Source organism: Solanum verrucosum, unplaced genomic scaffold, assembly GCF_900185275.1.
Source record: "Solanum verrucosum unplaced genomic scaffold, falcon-dt-bn FXZP01000267.1, whole genome shotgun sequence".
NCBI lineage: Eukaryota > Viridiplantae > Streptophyta > Magnoliopsida > Solanales > Solanaceae > Solanum > Solanum verrucosum.
The window spans coordinates 375978-393227 of record NW_026019869.1 but is presented as its reverse complement, the minus strand read 5'-3'; the positions used below and the strand labels follow the sequence as shown (position 1 = coordinate 393227).

The 17250-nt window shown below is 33.7% G+C and overlaps 3 protein-coding genes across 3 annotated transcripts; all 3 read right to left on the bottom strand.

Annotated features, from left to right (window-relative positions):
• Window positions 1–1042: 1042 nt before the first annotated feature.
• On the bottom strand, window positions 1043–2030 carry LOC125819011 (uncharacterized). Its single transcript, XM_049498524.1, has 2 exons — window positions 1816–2030; window positions 1043–1596 (listed from the first exon to the last, which is right to left on the bottom strand). Exon 2 carries the CDS (start codon window positions 1570–1572, stop codon window positions 1096–1098), a length of 477 nt encoding a protein of 158 aa, XP_049354481.1. The 5' UTR covers window positions 1573–1596; window positions 1816–2030; the 3' UTR covers window positions 1043–1095.
• An 884-nt stretch (window positions 2031–2914) lies between these two features.
• LOC125818901 (protein WHAT'S THIS FACTOR 1 homolog, chloroplastic) lies at window positions 2915–5696 on the bottom strand. The gene is made up of 2 exons (XM_049498414.1): window positions 3147–5696; window positions 2915–3049 (listed from the first exon to the last, which is right to left on the bottom strand). The coding sequence occupies exon 1, from the start codon at window positions 5569–5571 to the stop codon at window positions 4339–4341; it is 1233 nt and encodes a 410-aa protein (XP_049354371.1). The 5' UTR covers window positions 5572–5696; the 3' UTR covers window positions 2915–3049; window positions 3147–4338.
• Window positions 5697–12675: 6979 nt separating this feature from the next.
• LOC125819027 (uncharacterized) lies at window positions 12676–14080 on the bottom strand. The gene is made up of 2 exons (XM_049498546.1): window positions 13951–14080; window positions 12676–13081 (listed from the first exon to the last, which is right to left on the bottom strand). The coding sequence occupies exons 1-2, from the start codon at window positions 14070–14072 to the stop codon at window positions 12853–12855; spliced, it is 351 nt and encodes a 116-aa protein (XP_049354503.1). The 5' UTR covers window positions 14073–14080; the 3' UTR covers window positions 12676–12852.
• Window positions 14081–17250: the final 3170 nt, after the last annotated feature.

Sequence of the window (17250 nt, the reverse complement as noted above, 5' to 3'; positions counted from 1 at the left end):
GGTATACTATGATACTCTATTAGTCAAACACTACTTTATTCCACATGTATGCTATTTGTGGATAGTGAATTTAACAAGTTACACCATCCCATATAATTTAAGGTTTTAACAATCATCTTCTTAATTTTTTAAATATTTCTTATAAAGAGGAAAAGTCCCATCAAATTTAGTAGTGGCTATATTCATTTATTTATTTTGGTACTAGTAGTAGTAGTGGCTATATGGGCTATAGTATATATTGATCATTGGTACAATGAATAGAGTGTATATATATATATATTTGATTGACTTAGCACAAGCTCTTTTCTTAACATTTAGTACTTGCCCACCAGATGTAAAGCCAAAGATAATGGTGTCTTTTCAAGTTTTATTATATGTATTTCTTTTTGTTGCATATATACGCATGAATGAGACTTCTTTCCATTTTCGTCTTGTATTTATTTTCTCAAGTTCTTATCTGAATGAAAGACACGCGTCCCACCTCAGAATTAAAGAGTTAGATTTAATTAGCCAACTATGATTAGAACTATAATATTTTCATATATTTGCTCCCAAAAGATTTGGCAATCTCAAAATTCTAGCTATACTAATTAATAAACAATAAAAGGAAAAAAGATTTATGTACTTCTCTTTCTCATTTTTTTTTAATTGTTTACCAAAATAAGAAAATCAAAAAAAAGAGAGAACTATATAAATCTTTTATTATTATTATTTACCACAATTATATTTAATGTATTGTAGGTAGAATTTTGGGATTGTCAAATCTTTTACCTTATTGCAAAAGGAATTGGTAAAAACTAGCAATAAAGGGATTAATCAATTTGAGCCGAGTACGCTACATTAGGTAAATTTTCCCCTAAAACACTTAAGTTGAGACGGAGTAGGAAGTTACAAAGATTAGCACAAAATTCAATGTAGACGGTTACATAAGTTTTATTTCTTTTACTTCAACCAACACATTACAGGCTTTTTTTATCAAGCATTAAATGAAAATACTAGGTTACTCTACTTTCTTATACTTTTTTTCATTTCAAGAAGATGCATGTAGTTAATAAACGTAAAACACCACAAGTCAAGGTATGTTGAGATGGTGGATCATGGGTGAGGGGGTAGCATATGATTATCAACCCCCCTCGAACCGCACTCAAACGTAATATTGCAACCTGGATCAACCATGATTGTGTACTGGTGGAGAGGCCTAGACAGGAACAGAGGTAAACGAACCAGCAGATCACAAACACATTCGCTGTCGACTTGTTTCATCCACCTGCAGCAGTTCTCTTCTGCAGAACTTTCCTTATACTCGTGGTGATGATCATGCCTGCGTCTGTGTCTTCTTTCTGGAGGGCCGGGAGGAGGTGGTGGGGCAACTAGCAGAAAAGGGGATGGTGGAGATGGTGGAGACACCGGATTTAATGGAAGCAACGAGCATGCATGGTTCACTAGTGCAAATTGAGAGGGACAGAGAGGACTAGGTTGGTTAGTCACCCATTGGCTTCTTGCTCCACTTGGGTACACCACTAGGTATAATGCCACAATCAATACTATCTTCGGAATGTTATGTATGTCCATCTCCCTGATTGACAGAACGTTCTTCTACTGACACTAGAAAAAAAAACAGCTTTCAAGGTCTTTGAGTTACTAACAGCTAGCAAGTCAAGTACTTACCTCCTGCCAACAATCTATCTTTCAGTTTCACTTATATAGACTAAACCAGCATTCACAAGTTTTTCATGTTATTTTAGTTAGGTATTGATTTTCAGGTTTCATCAGCAAAAAAAATTGAAAAACAGATATGAGTGAATAGGTACGTACCTGCAGTAGAGCGTATTAGGTCAATGGTTGAGGAAGCCTCATTCTTTTTGTGTGAAGGGTGCTTTTATCTCAAGTAATGTTTACTTGAGAAACACAAAAATTGATTCAACTGAAACCTTCCTAACTAGTAAAAACATAAACAAATAAACAGAAGTATTAAAAATCCATCCTTTTGTTGTATATTTCCAGTACTCCTTATCTAGGACCTGTTGAGGAACGGGCCAGAATGATAAATGCCATAGAGAGATTTCACCACATCCAATGTTTCTGATAAGCTTATTATTCCAAAATTATTTGATCGTGTACAAAGTTATCAGCTAGATCATAGGATCAGATCTCTATTAATTATTAAGTAAAAGCATATAATATAAAGAATTAGACAGAACTATTACCTGTTAAAAAACAGAAAGACAAAGCAAACTACAAGATATATCATTCACAATGAGAAGGGAGGGCCTGGGTTTTATTTCTAAGAGTGCTCAAATACAATAAAAAATTCTATTACATTGGGAAATCAAGGAAGGGGGAAGGACGATAGCAAGAATTAAACTCACACTTACTGTGTGGAAGACTCCTCTAGTAGACTGTAAGCCTTAGTGATAAAGGAAGGGTTGAATAAACAAAAATGACTCTGTTTCCTGCACAGACGCAAACTGTGGCATGAGTACACAGGTCAGCATTATTGAGGTACAAATGTGAGACACCATCACTACACCCTTAATACATAAGCTTGGCTATAGTTGTAATGATGTAGCGGGATCAAGGAGTTTGCTATAAACATAATATACTTCCAATGCCAAGAGATAAATGCAGGTCCACTAAGTACAGCCCTCAACGATATCTTTATGAAATCAAATTATAAATTGGAACTCCTCAGGAAACTTTGAGATCGTAAAATATTAGTACTTTCAAGAAACTAGAAGCAAATACATGTGATAGTTTCTGGCAGTTATGACGATCCCAGGAAATCCAAATAGTGCACATTGTCAAAATTATACTAATTTGGTATGATCAATGATTTCATCGCCTCATATAATATCTCCAGTTCCACGATCCTGGCATCACCATCTCTCATTATGCACTTGGTTGCCTCGTCCATAAGCCATCTTATATTTGTAAATTGGCAACAGAATGCCATAATCCATATGGCACCACTCTAATTTACTGTGAATTCTTCATCCTCAATGCTCAATTCTCCCTTCCAATGCAGTCATCGACATTGAATTGAAGATGCCTGCAAGAGGAAAATGCATTCAATATGTTTTTTTCTGAATAATACTGAAACTTCTAATTTGTTGCATTAAGACCAAATCAAATCTCTGGCTACACACTGGATCTTCCTTCCTTCATGCTGGAATTTGTCCTGTTGGTGACCCCAACCGGCATTGGAGCATTCTTTTTTGATGTGGAGACAGAGAATCTCACAGTTCAGAAGCTATGTTAGGTTTCATATGTGCTCTCAACTGTTTGCAAGTTGCAACTATTCACTGAACCATGAATGATGAACCAAATGAAAGTAACAATTGCTAGAGGGCTTTTAGGACAAATATCCAGCTCCATCTGCCATATTTTGGTGGGATAGATTTGTCACTTATTGAATATCGGCAGACCAGGAGGCAGGAAGGAAACTTGCTAAAATCAGAAAGTCCAGAAATGATTATTGGCTTCGTAGTAAATGGAGGATAGCTTATCAACAAGAAAAAGGAAAAAGGACGTAAGTTGAAGATATGGCAGTATTATCCTCCATCATAGGGCATAAGGAGAGAGATGGTTAAGTTCTCATCATTTCATCCCAAACATAATATCCATAGCAACTCGTGCAGCTCTAAAGATAATGGATGGGAAACAAACAAGCTTAAAAATGAGAGATGTGAGGGTAAGGAAGTGGAGAGAAAGAAAGAGATGCATGCCAAAGAAGGTTTATAAAATGTAAGACTCCAGTCACAGTTGGTCTCAAACCATGTTGAATAGTTGTCAGCTTGAAGAAAAAGAGAAGATTGTCAGGTCAAACATAGATTCCCATACGAAGCAATTAATTTTCAAACTGAGAATGTCGATACAAATTTGTGAAGCTGTGCTTCTCAACAAATTGTCCCGAAAATTTGAAAAGATGCAGTTGCTTAGCAACACAGTGTTTACTAGATCATATTCATTTTGATAATATAACTGAAAATGAGCAGTGGTACATTTCCCAGAACTCTCTGCTTTGGGAATCAGCAGTTACCATTATAACAAGAGTTTGCATAAGCGTGTGGTAAAACCCAGATCCTGAGGCAAGTATAATTTTGCGGAGAAAGAATGACTTGATATAAACAACTGAATCATATGCAAGGCATCCTTTGGCTTCTTTTATAAAAAAGAGTCCTCTTTGAATTGTAGCATCTTCAAAATGAAAATACCCTCACAGAAACCCAGGAAATTATATCGGGGTTTGGCTTGCAAAACTACATACTAGGCCTCCTTTTCTATCATCACTGGCAATTATACATACACCCAGCCTGCCTTTCAAGATGACGTTAGCAATCAAATCACTGCATCTTCCTCCTCTTCACATTTGTGATAATCTAGATCATTATTGCTGACTGCCATCATTTCCATGTCCTTCTGAACCATCTCTCTCTGCAATCTCAAGAGCTCATCTTTCTGTTTGAGGCCCTCAGCAAGTAACTCAAGAAATCTGTCTTTAATCTCAAGAAGTGGGTCTCGATCTATCAGCTCACCATCCTTGTATGCTTCCCTAAGCATTGCAGTTTTAATCCCACACTTCAACGAAGTATAGAATATCCCCGAATGCCTAGTAAATACATTTGAGAATGCATTTGAGAACCTATACTCATCACTAAATTTGCCTAAAATGGGAATGGGAACCCTCTTATAAAGAGAAAGCGATAGCAGCTCGTGGAAAACCCCGACATTCCTCTTCTCCATCTCTCGTGAAGATTGGTCCAAATGCAATACATCATCATATGGTGATACATAAGGGAGCTCCATCCAATCTCGAATCCACTCTCTTACTTCCTTCCTAATGAAAAAACCTGGTGGAAGTTTCCAGTTAAATGCTGGCCTAGTTCTGATTCCTGTTAACCTTGATTCTTCCTCAGCTCTTAGCTCAATCACCGACTTCGCAAACTCTGGGTTCCATTTAACCAATTGCAAAAATGATTTCCCCTCCCCAGGTTCACCAATTAAGTTAAAATATTCCGGATATTTTGGCACTAAATTTACTAAAAGATCATTCGGGAACCCGAATTCCCTCTTCACCTGTACCAATTTATCTGCACTTACAACCTTATCCTTAGACATCATCAAAAGTTTGCATAATTTAGAAACCAATAAAGATTCATTATTAACAAAAATCCTACTCTCCTCTTCTAAGAATTGTCTTAGTCTTTCACTGGGTCGAACAAATGAGACCGGTTCTGATTTGGGTCTGACTCGATCCAGATATAAATCAAACAAACCGGGGTTCCAATCAAGAAAAGTTTTGATTTTTACTTGCAACCCCAATCTTTCACGACGTTTCTCTAAATAGTGAAGAGGGATTACCTGACCCGGCTCGTTTAGCACTTCCTTGACAACTCTTGCACACTGCTTCCACTTCTTGTCGTTTTCAATTGCTTGGTCTAGCTTTGGGTCCTTCCGCCATGCCACTTTCAGGCTTGAAATTGATGCTTTGAATTGCATGAAAAACCCATACTCATGGGGTTTCCGGTTAGTGCTTCTGAGTGAATGTACAAGCCAATTACTGAATTGCATTTCTGGGTTTACGGTATTTTGGTACAATCGAAGAACAGAAATGTGAAGGATTATGGATTCTAGGGTTTGGGGTTTTTGACGTGATTTCGGGACGACCCGAAAAATTCCTACTGGAACGGGTTTGGTTTGGGGCTTGGGGTCATACAAATACAATGTGTTTTTTTTGGAGAAAATTACGCGAATAAGCAAACGTATGCTAGTTAATTAACTAACATAGCAATAATTTGAATTAATTATGATTCACAACTTAATTTTAGCTATATTTTCGTCGCCTCTCTCCTCTTTTATACATATACAAATACAAATTATACATATAAATATACAATTATATGATAGATATACAAATATAATTAGCCTCTCTCCACTCTCTGCCCTCTATCGCTCGCCTCTCTCCTCCCTCTCCCAATCTAGCTCATCTTTCTCCTCTCTCTCTCTCAATCTCGCTCGCCAGATATACAAATACATATGTATACCAATTACATATATACAATTTATCTGACAAATATACATATACAGTTCGCCTCTCTCCCTTCTCTGCCCTCTCTCGTTGTCCCTCTCCTCCCTCTCCCAATCTCGCTCTCCTCTCTCCTCCTTCTCTCAATTTTGTTTGCCAGATATACAAATACATATGTATACCAATTACATATATACAATTATTTTGATAGATATACATATACAATTAGACAAATATACATATACAATTCGCATCTCTCCACTATTTGTCCTCTCTCGCTCACCTCTCCCCTCCCTCTCCCAATCTTGCTCGCCTCTCTCCTCCCTATAACATGTAACTACGAATCGTAATTAGCAAATTATAGCTATGAAGTATTATTAGGCTATTTTTGAGTGGCTATATGTAAAATTTCTCTTTTTTAATGTTGATGTGTGACCGTAAGGGGGTGTCAGTGATAGTTTCGGAAGATTATTTTATAAAATTTATATTATATTAATTTTTTAATTATTAAATTTTACAAAAATTAGTTCTTTTTAAAATATTTTCTTATTTTGTTTTTTTTTATCTGTAGGATTCGATTGATTTTTTATTTTTCTTTTAAAATATTTTACACAAGATTTATAAGTTCAAGTTAGAAAATGATATAATACTTATTTTCGTAGATTGTTTTACAATGATAATCAATTGACAATGAAAGACGACAAAAATAGAATTGTATTTTATTATTTTATACTAATAATATGAAATAAAGTTAAGCGAAATCAGAAAATTTTTAGATAATATAGGGGAAAAACGAGTTTAATTAAGATGAGATTCAAGAATTTAGTCTATTAAGATACCTATTTGTCCATAAAAAGTAGAAGTAATTTTTAGGAAAAAATGGCACGCATGTAATCTCTTTTTATTAATTGGCAACATTTAGCCCCTTTTAATTTTTATAAGAAAAAAAGGTTTTTTAAAATTAAAATTGGCATAATTTAGCCCACATTATTCCATGGGAAGTTATTTATATTTAAATTAATTATTTTTAAGTTTGGTGGCAACATGTGGCAATTTTATTGGGAAGTGGGTCTTTGTTCCTTTTTTTTCTCCTTTTGGGATCACCTCTAACCATTTTCAATGCTTTTAACTTTGCTTTATGTGTTTTTCAGTATGTCAAATCTAGTCCAAATTATTTATGCATATCAGTAATTATGTCTCTCGCATTGTATACAGCTTTTGGATCATGATATTTGTACTGTATTTCTCTTTCAAGTATAGTTGAGGTAGCAACTCGTTGCGACATTAGTCTATCCTTTGCAGGATAAGTGTTCAGCAATGAATCGTCTAACTTTGAATATTTTTTACTTATATGTAATGTTGAGCATTTTAATTTTCAAGTGCAATCCTCATTTACACACTGAAGGAAGAATCTGGAATGTATACAAAGTTGTAGTGAATGAATACACACACACACACACATATATATATATATATACATGAATGCATTGTATACATGATTGTTCATTCACATGATAAAAACTCATTCATGTGATAAAAGATTATTCGATTCAGTGTTTACATTTTTAGTGAATGAATACACGAATATGTATACAACGCATTGTATACATGATTGTTCATTCACGTAATAAAAACCAAATCATTTGATAATAGATAAAATATGCAATCTCCCAAGCATCCATGTCGTTATATTCAATTACATTCAAATTGTATGTATTGGTGTTACCATGAGCTATTATTTGGGTATTGACCTCCCCATATTCTTCTCCATTAATTGAAAGTGTATGATGAATATCTATAGCTTTCCAAGTTATGCACAATCGATAGTCTTTGAAGTTTTCTGAACCTTTCTTCAATTCGATGTATACTCGTAATCCCATAGTGTTTCGTATCAACATCGGCATAGATTTTTCATCAATTTTATAATGAAAATCAAACGAATTCAAGAAAGTTTCAACATTTAGATGGCTTGAAATCAAGCGAGTGAATCCGTTAAAATCAATGTTTGTTGTAATAACCACCCCCTCCATGAAATAATTTACAAAATTATTTGCGCTATTCCATTCTCCACTATGATGAATCAATACTATCAAAGATGCCATTTATTTGTTGATGTTTGTAGTAGAACCTCGTTGATTTTTTATATTGGATACATGAATTTTTATGAATTCATGGAGTTTATGTATACTGAATATGGGGAGTTTATATGATTTCCCACGTTCCGTTTTTAATGTTGTGTGGCGGTTAGTTTCATAAGAAGAAAAAAAAGAAGAAAGAAAACTCTATTAGTAGCCGTCTGTTAATATGAGCTAATTTGTGCTTCTTTTTTTTTTGGTCTATTAAATGCTATTAAATTATGGGCTATTTGTTGCTAATTTTCCATAACAGTTGTATATATATGTCATTTACACAATTTTTAGGGGGAAATTCAAAAGGTGTTTGGCTATATAATTTGTCGCTTTTTAATGAATATTTTTGAGCAAAAAAATCCAAATTCCCGAAACTAAAAGAAATTTAGATTTTGGACCAAATTCTATTTTTTGAAATATTTAAAAATTTGAAATTTACCCATAATTTTTTATATTTTATAAAAACACCCTACCATTTATTAATTCAAACTTGACTAACTTGAGAAACGCACCGTGAAGATACACATTAAGCTTATGTATTGTGTTTCTGTTTATGATATGTTTCTTATTTTGACTCTCGAATATCTAAAGTTATTGTTCAATAGAATTTGTTAAAAGTAATGTAAATATAAGGGCAAACTGCATATATCCCACTACTTTACATCCCAATTACTAGAAATCCCATTAGTTTTCAATATTACTTCCTATATCATTTTTTATTCCTAAGATACATGGGTAATAATCCTTAAGATACATGACTCTATTAACATTTAAAGGAGGGATACATGTTTAAAAGATAGGATACACGTTTCTTAATTAATTTGAATTAATCGTGGGAGATAATCCCTTAATTGAAGGAGTAAGTTATGGGAGATATAACAACCATAACGTATTTCATGGCTCCATTTCATCATCAACCGATTTGTATATCAAATTATTTTCTGAACTTCTTCATCTTCTTCATCAAATTAAGATTCTTTTCAACCTATAAATTATCGAATTTTCTTTTGATTATGGCGAATATCACAATATTGTTGAGGCATTCCGGTTCATGGGTATCTGAAATTGAATATGAAAACTATAGAATTGATGGAATACTTTTGAGAGATAATGCAAACTACAACAATCTAGTCGATGGTATATCAGCACAATTAGGAATCGATTGTACTTGAAAAATAATGGAGATCAGATACAAGATGGAAGGCAATCTAACTCCAATGGAAATCCGAAATGAGATGGGCATGAGGTTTTTTATGGAACTGAAAAGACGTCAAACAAATTGCGGGATGTATCCATTGTGCATAACAACAAAAGATCACAATTTTGGATGTGGTATTAATGGTGAAATTGGGTTTGAGCCAGATACATCAATTGTTCAAGTTGGAGGTGATGACATGAATGTATCTGGCGTAGCTCTTAAGAGATTCGTAGTGTAGATGCATTATGTATTTTGGATATGAATTCGGATCATGTTATTGGTGACTGTAATAAAAAATTTGTTCAAGTCAAGCAGTTGTATAAGGACAAGAAGACTATTCTGGTTGTTATGCAAAAATATGCCATAGACAATCGATTCCAATACAAGGTTGCAAGATCCGACAAAAAGAGGTTAGTCATGTTTGTTGTTTTAGTGGCTGTATCGTTTCTGTGTATCTGGTATTATGTGTAAGAGTCATAATTTATATTGTGTATCTCGGAAAAATAATATGTATCTCGGACAATAATTTATACCACATTATTTAAAGTAACGATCTAATGTTTAAAAGTAATGAAGTTTAAATCATGTGGATCTTATTATGCGTGTATCTAGTATAATAATGTTGAGCAGATATATGAAAATAAATTTGCCATAATTTTATATCTCGAGCAACTAAACGACCTGAAAATAATGTAGTACATATACATGAGAAAAATGTCTAGAGATTTTATATTGTGTATCTCGTAAAAATATTATGTATCTCGAATTTTGGTATCATATATGATTAGTTGGGCATGTATCCTTTTTTGTTATGAGTAGCATTATAGTGAATTCAAAAAAATGTTAAGTTCCATCAGTTTGTATCTTGTATATTTAATAATGTATCTGGTAGCCTCAACTATTGAAAATGAGTGCCTTTGTGTGCAGTTATTTTTTGAGATGTATGTCTGAGGAGTGCCAATGGGTATTCAAAGCATCATGTTTGAATGATACAACTATTTTTCGAGTAAGGTGTTTCAATAACGATCATACATGTCCGTTAAATGATAAAGTGATGTCACAACGTCAAGCAACAATTGGTTTAATAGCTGGAATAGTTACTCCAAAATATGAGAATCATAAAAGAAAGCATACTCCAAAGGACATTCAGGAAGATGTTAAACGTGACTTGGGAGTTGACATTAATTACATGAAGGTGTGGCGTTCGAAGGAGAGAGCTATTAAGATGTTAAGAGGAGGTCCAACTGAGGGTTACATTAAGATGTCAAGCTACTTGTATATGTTGGATACTGTGTATCCAAACTCTTACATCTGAATGCATAAGTCAACAGATAATGAATTCATGTATCTATTTATAGCGTTGTATCCTCTTATAAAATATTTTGAGCACTGTAGGCCAATTGTTGTTGTGGATGGAGCTCACCTAAAAGGAGCTTATAAGGGCACATTTGTTTCTGCTAGCACTCTGGATGGAGCAGGTGTGTTAATTTTATTAAAAGAATGAATATCTTATATGTGTATCCGTCTTTGATTGTATTTACTAATATTTAACAATAACTATAATGTCATGTATCTGTTTGTTTTACAGGGTGTATATTACCGCTTGCTTATGTGTAATTGACTCTGAGAATGATAATTCTTGGACGTGGTTTTTCGAGCATTTCAGAGGCGCTTTTGGTGAACGTGTCAACATGTGTGTTGTGTCAGATCGTCATGAAAGCATTATAAAGGTTGTAAGTAGAGTGTATCCTTCTGTGCCTCATTATGCTTGTGTTTGGCATCTTTGGCAGAATGTGTGTAAGTATTACAAGAAGAGCAAAAATACATTAAGCGATGTGTTTTATGCAATGGCAAAGGCATACAGACAAGAAGATTTTGATGAAATGATGAAGAAAGTAGAGGATATGGATCATAGAGTGAAGGATTATCTTATGTTGGCAGGATATGAGAAGTGGGCAAGAGTATATGCACCTGTAAACAGAGGTAGGATGATGACATCCAATATCGCAGAATGTATCAATTCGTGTTTAGTGGAGGCACGAGAACTACCAATAATTGATTTTCTGGAGCAAGTTCGAATTTTATTTGGAGATTGGAATTGCAGAAATAGAGAAAAGGCAACATATACATTTACTACCCTTGGAAGAAAATTCCAAGAGATGTTAGTTGTGAATGAGGCAAAGTCTTCACGTATGACGGTACGTATTATTTGTTATACTATATTTTTCTTTATATGATATTACTGTGTGACGTGTATGGATTAAAGAAAATTTAGATACATTACATCAAGCGTATCTAGATACATGAAAGATGTATCTAAAATGTTTTGCTTGTAATATTATGAAATTTATATAACTAATGGCAGTATTGCTACCTTTCAGGTGAGACCTTCTTCTGAATCATTGTACGGAGTTGATGATAACGGACGGAGATACATTGTTTGCTTGATTAGTAAAACATGTAGTTGTGGAAGGTTCCAATTAGACGAGATACCGAATTGCAGTTTTAAGAAAAAAAAAACATAACTGAGTTTGAACCATACTGCTCAGAATACTACAAGCCATCAACACTAATAAGTACATATGAGATACCAATTGGTCCGTTGCCGGATGAAGAAGATTGGAATATACCTGATAGTGTGTTAAACGAAGTTGTTTTTCCACCTAAATACAAGTGACCACCAGGGAGGCCAAAGAAGAGCAGACATAAGAACATGAGTGAAAAAATATCATCAAGTACAAATTGTTGTGGACAGTGTGGTCAAGAAGGTCAAAATCGACGTACTTGTAGTTATTTTCCAATGAAGAGATGAATTTTCTTTTTTTCATATACATTTGGATGTTTTTTTAGTCTTGTTGGTGAAATTTAGTATTTCTGGAATTTGGAATGACTTTCCATGGATTCTATGGCAAGTATGATAAAGTTTTGGCATTTTTCTGTTTTTGTTTACAACAAGTTATTGACAGAAATGATACATTCGATCGATTTTATCAATGATATTGATTAGGAAATCCTATTGAATACGCGTATATAAAATCATATGTAACAAATATGACTCACATTGTGTAAAGAGGTTGTGATATTGATAGATATAACATTCATGTAGAACAGATACATGAAATAGTAGCATATGAATACTATTTCAGCTCCACTACACTTAACGAACCATCAATATATAGTAGGTGGAACCGACCCACTTCTATACAAATTCAGCTTCTTTCCATGATCATTAAAATTTAACTAAATCTATATGTCATACTAAGCAAGATAAGTAATGTCATGAATTTAATACGAGCTATTATAAATAAACAAAATTACATGTATAATCTAAACAACCTTTTATATAAAGATAATCAAAATATAGGTTCATAACCTTACAAAAAGGACAAAATGGGAATGAGAAACGACTTAGATACGTTATAACCACGTATCTTAATGTATCTAATAAAAATAACCTTAGCAAGTTCAATAAAGGGGAAATCTAAAAAAACTTCAGATGACTAATCTATATTAATCTTTTCAATGCCATCTGAATCAACAAACATGTTCCTTGGCTTATAAGGATCTTCGTTATCACTGACTGAACCAGACGAGGCTTTTTGATTTCCATAATTCCATAAAAGTGCACCGTATCTCGAACGGTGTAGATTGACATCAAAATTTGCTAATGGTAGCGACTGTCCATCAGTCAGATACTCAGCATATGCAGCTGAATATAATCCACAGTCCCTGAAAAATCAACATTAAATTAATAATATGAACAATTATGACTAAACATAAATAAATATATATACAAAGTGAAGAGATGCACACATTGAACCACTGGACTGTTGAACAATATTACTTTGAAATATAATTTCAAAGGAATCTTGGACTGTTTTTCCATTGTACGCTTCAAGATTCAACCAGTCAACGCGCTTAGATTTGTCAAAGAAACCACTAAGAGTCAGATAAGAAGGCAAAAGAAATGCAATCTTAGCAATCTCTGCTTTTATCAAAGAGTTGTGACCAGCAGCCACATGCGAGTCATAAACTCTGATGCTGAGTTGCACAACTGCCAGCACCCAGTGAAATTCTTCCTTGCAATTAACAGGAATATACACCTCATCAACTTGATCCCAAGGTATACCAGCAGGTGTCCCAAAACCGTTAATGTATGAACAAATAGAATTTCCTTGGGTGAAAGCATTCTGACCAGGAACTTGAGCTTTATACGTGTGATAAATCTCATCCATGAGGGACTTAAAATGGCACATTGCAGTAGTGTATCTGGGATTGCCGTTTGATTGGAACTTTGACTTCTTCCTTAAATAGTAGAAAATAACATCCATGTGCTATAAAAACAAAATAATGAATTGATGAAGATGGTTAGATACATATTACAAAATAAAATCTGTTGTTGATCTTAATACATAAATAATTTTGTTCCAGATACATATTACAAAATGAGAATACTTATGTCTGATTATTGAGATCATATCATATTAGGATCATAACAGTAACATAATGAATTATATTAAGAGATACATCATGTATCTAAGTTGTATACACGACACAAACTAAAAAGCTATGTAATTTTTTTAAAAATAAATAACTACCTCAGCATTCCAATAATTGCCTGCAACTGACATGGTGTAAAACCAATTTTTTGTCTTTGCAAATGCGACAACAAAGTCGAGATGTTGATCGAGATCAAAATCTTTCTTCCTATAATGCTCATCCTTTGTTTTCCTGAAATGTAAAAGAAATTGAAATTATACTTTTCTAGATATAAATCAAACAATCAGCTTCTTATGATATGTGATACTCAGAAATAAATCACATATACGTACTTGTTGGCATGAGTCTTTAGAAGCCCAGCTTATAACCACATAGAATATTCTTGAAACAATTCAAGCGGATGGGGGCCAACGATGAAATATGATTGAAATGGATGAATTTGAGAAAAAGTATCTAATACAACTTTGGTGCCTGATCCAGATCCAAATTCAGTAACATATGGTGATTTGTTCCATCTTCCAGGTAGCCTATTCCTTTGAACTGGCGTCTCTGTGAACACTGTTGATGTACGTACAACAATTTTGGTTTTCGGTATCTGAGATGGAAGGGCACTGTCACTAATTAAAAATTCAAAATTGGTGTTTGTATCTGAAGGTACTGCACTCAATGGGAGTACACAGATTGGCTCCAACTGATCTTGCTCCTGTGAAGTTGATTTGCGAACTTTTGAATTGCTTATAGGTATGTAATTTGATACAACTGGCACGTCTTTATCAGATTCATGTAATTCCTTAAAATAAATATAAAATCAGTCAAATATACATCATATAGCTAGCTATCTGAATTACTTGTATTTCTTGTTAATTTGGTATACCTCATATTGACCTGCTTGATGTATCTCGTCTGTGAAAGCCTTTTGTGTTCGACCAGATACATTAGATTGAACCATGTAATCCTGATGATCATCCTTTGATATTCAAACTTACAAAGTTGTAATTTATTGACATTACGAGAAGTACTGTATCTATAATATATCATGCAGAAATGGTGTATCTGTGTATGGTAGTTGTGTATCTGATAACTAAATGAATAAAATGTGCATACTAAAGAATTGAAAACTTGTGTAATGATATAGACATATGATATTAATGAATAAATAATCATGAATACATGAATTATTGTTGATACCTTTGATACGTAGACACCCTGAACTTCTTCTGTGGTAGCTTTCTTTGTGTCACCACTGCCATTACCTTCACCATGTGTATTGTGTGGAACTGCATTATTGTGTGAACCATCACCATCACTACTTTGAATAGCACTTCCTGGACCCTAAAAAAAATTTAGATTACATTAAAGTTCAAATGTATTATGTGTTATATTTTTAGTATATTATACAGAATACTGTTAGATAACCTTATACTCCATATTTTTCTTTTCTTTGATAGCGTCAAATATGACTTTGAACATGTCTTGCATGTACATACGCAGATCAACAAATTGTTTTTCCACCTAACAAACAAAAGAATTAATGCATTTGTTACAAACTTAAAACACACACACACACACACACACACACACACATATATATATATATAAACTGAACACATTTTTACCATATCCTTTAAGTTGTTGATATCCTTCCGAAGCAAAGAAAACTCTTTTTGACTGGAACTGTAATCCTCTTCTGTGTTTTTGGACTGTGGACTTTGCACTTGGATGTTGTGAGTTAGCTCGTGATAAGAAGTAGTGCACTCCTTTTCAGCGGACTTATGAGGATTATCGAAAACTGAACTAATTAAAGGTTCTTTTCCCTCGCTGATCACTGTTTCAAGTGTATGACTACACATATCATGATTGTCAAATTTAGCAGCATGTGATGTGCCATCCAACTTTTGTTTCTTATGCGGCTGCGCTGATGAAGATCCAGACAAATTAGACACCATGTACACATTTGATGGAGGTGGAGTAGTAAAATCCTCAAATCCATCAGGAACAACAGAAGTGACAACTTGATTTGGAGCAATGTCAGATACATGAGTTAAGTCATAGACTGCCAATGCAGTTGGAGACGGAGAAATGTTACTAAATGAGACCTGAAAATTTACAATATATGTTTCAGATGCATATTAAAAGAATAAATGGAAACATAAAACAATAATAGCTACTAATTGTGAAAAATAACATCGCAACATATGAAATTTGATTAATACAAAAGGATACATGTATCTGACATCATATTTAATAGACATTACCAGATAAATATACTTACTTTGTCGCATGTGTTGATAAATATGCTTTCCATGATGGTGTTGAATTTGGGCATTGGATCAATAACACGTCAGTTCAGAATTCTGGGAATTATATTAGCATGACGAACAGCTAATGTGGGGGGGAGTCGCATGCAGCACTCGTAAATTCATACTTGTATAGCATAAGGCATTCCCGCTTGACGATACAATTGCTTTGTATAATTTAATTTGTGCCTATATGTTCTCATCAATTCTTTGAATGATATCTTTCCCCATGAAAACTGATTGTATGTCCCATTATCAACAATCACAAAATCTCTTATAGGGATAGTATCATTCTGCTATGAGAAGATAAAATTGTATATGAAGTACATTATCGCAATCTTTACAGCATCTTCATTGTTACTTCCCCACCTCTTATCATTGAAGCACTTATTAAGGTCCTCCTTCTTTACAATTTTAGCACCATAAAAATAATCGACTAACAAACTACTGTTAGAATTATCATCAACCTGGAAATCATTTTCATTACTGGTGCACTTGAGCCCGGTAATCAGAGCAAACTCAGCAATAGTGAAACGCAGGATAGACCCATTAGCACATATCCAAAATTCATTAGGATTATCTTGATCAACTTCAAGTGTCATTAAGCAACGATGTAATTGTGCTTGAAATGAGCATTCTGGAATATCTAGATACATCCCAAAACATGTCTGCCTAAATATGTCAAGTTGTTCAACAGTAAGGATCTTCTTAAAGTCTTTAACAATGCCATCCTTTATAGAACTAACAATACGCAGAGGATGAACAAGGGGGGTTTTAAGAAACAACTCATACTCCTACAAAAACACAAAAAATTGTATACTATGTGTTAGCATCCTTGTGTATCTCGAGTTTGTATTTTAAAAAGTATACAAGATATTTACTCTATATTGTATAATTATTAAGAAATTGGGAGATTATATAACTGTATAAATCACTACATTGAGATACAACTGACAGTCATATCAAGATATAATTCATAAACCCCAAATTCATATAAAAGATTCAAACATATGATAGACACTTGAAATATAACACTACTATTCGGGTAATATTCATCATATGTAATTTCCCAAATCAAAAAATGTTTTAAAATCTCAATAT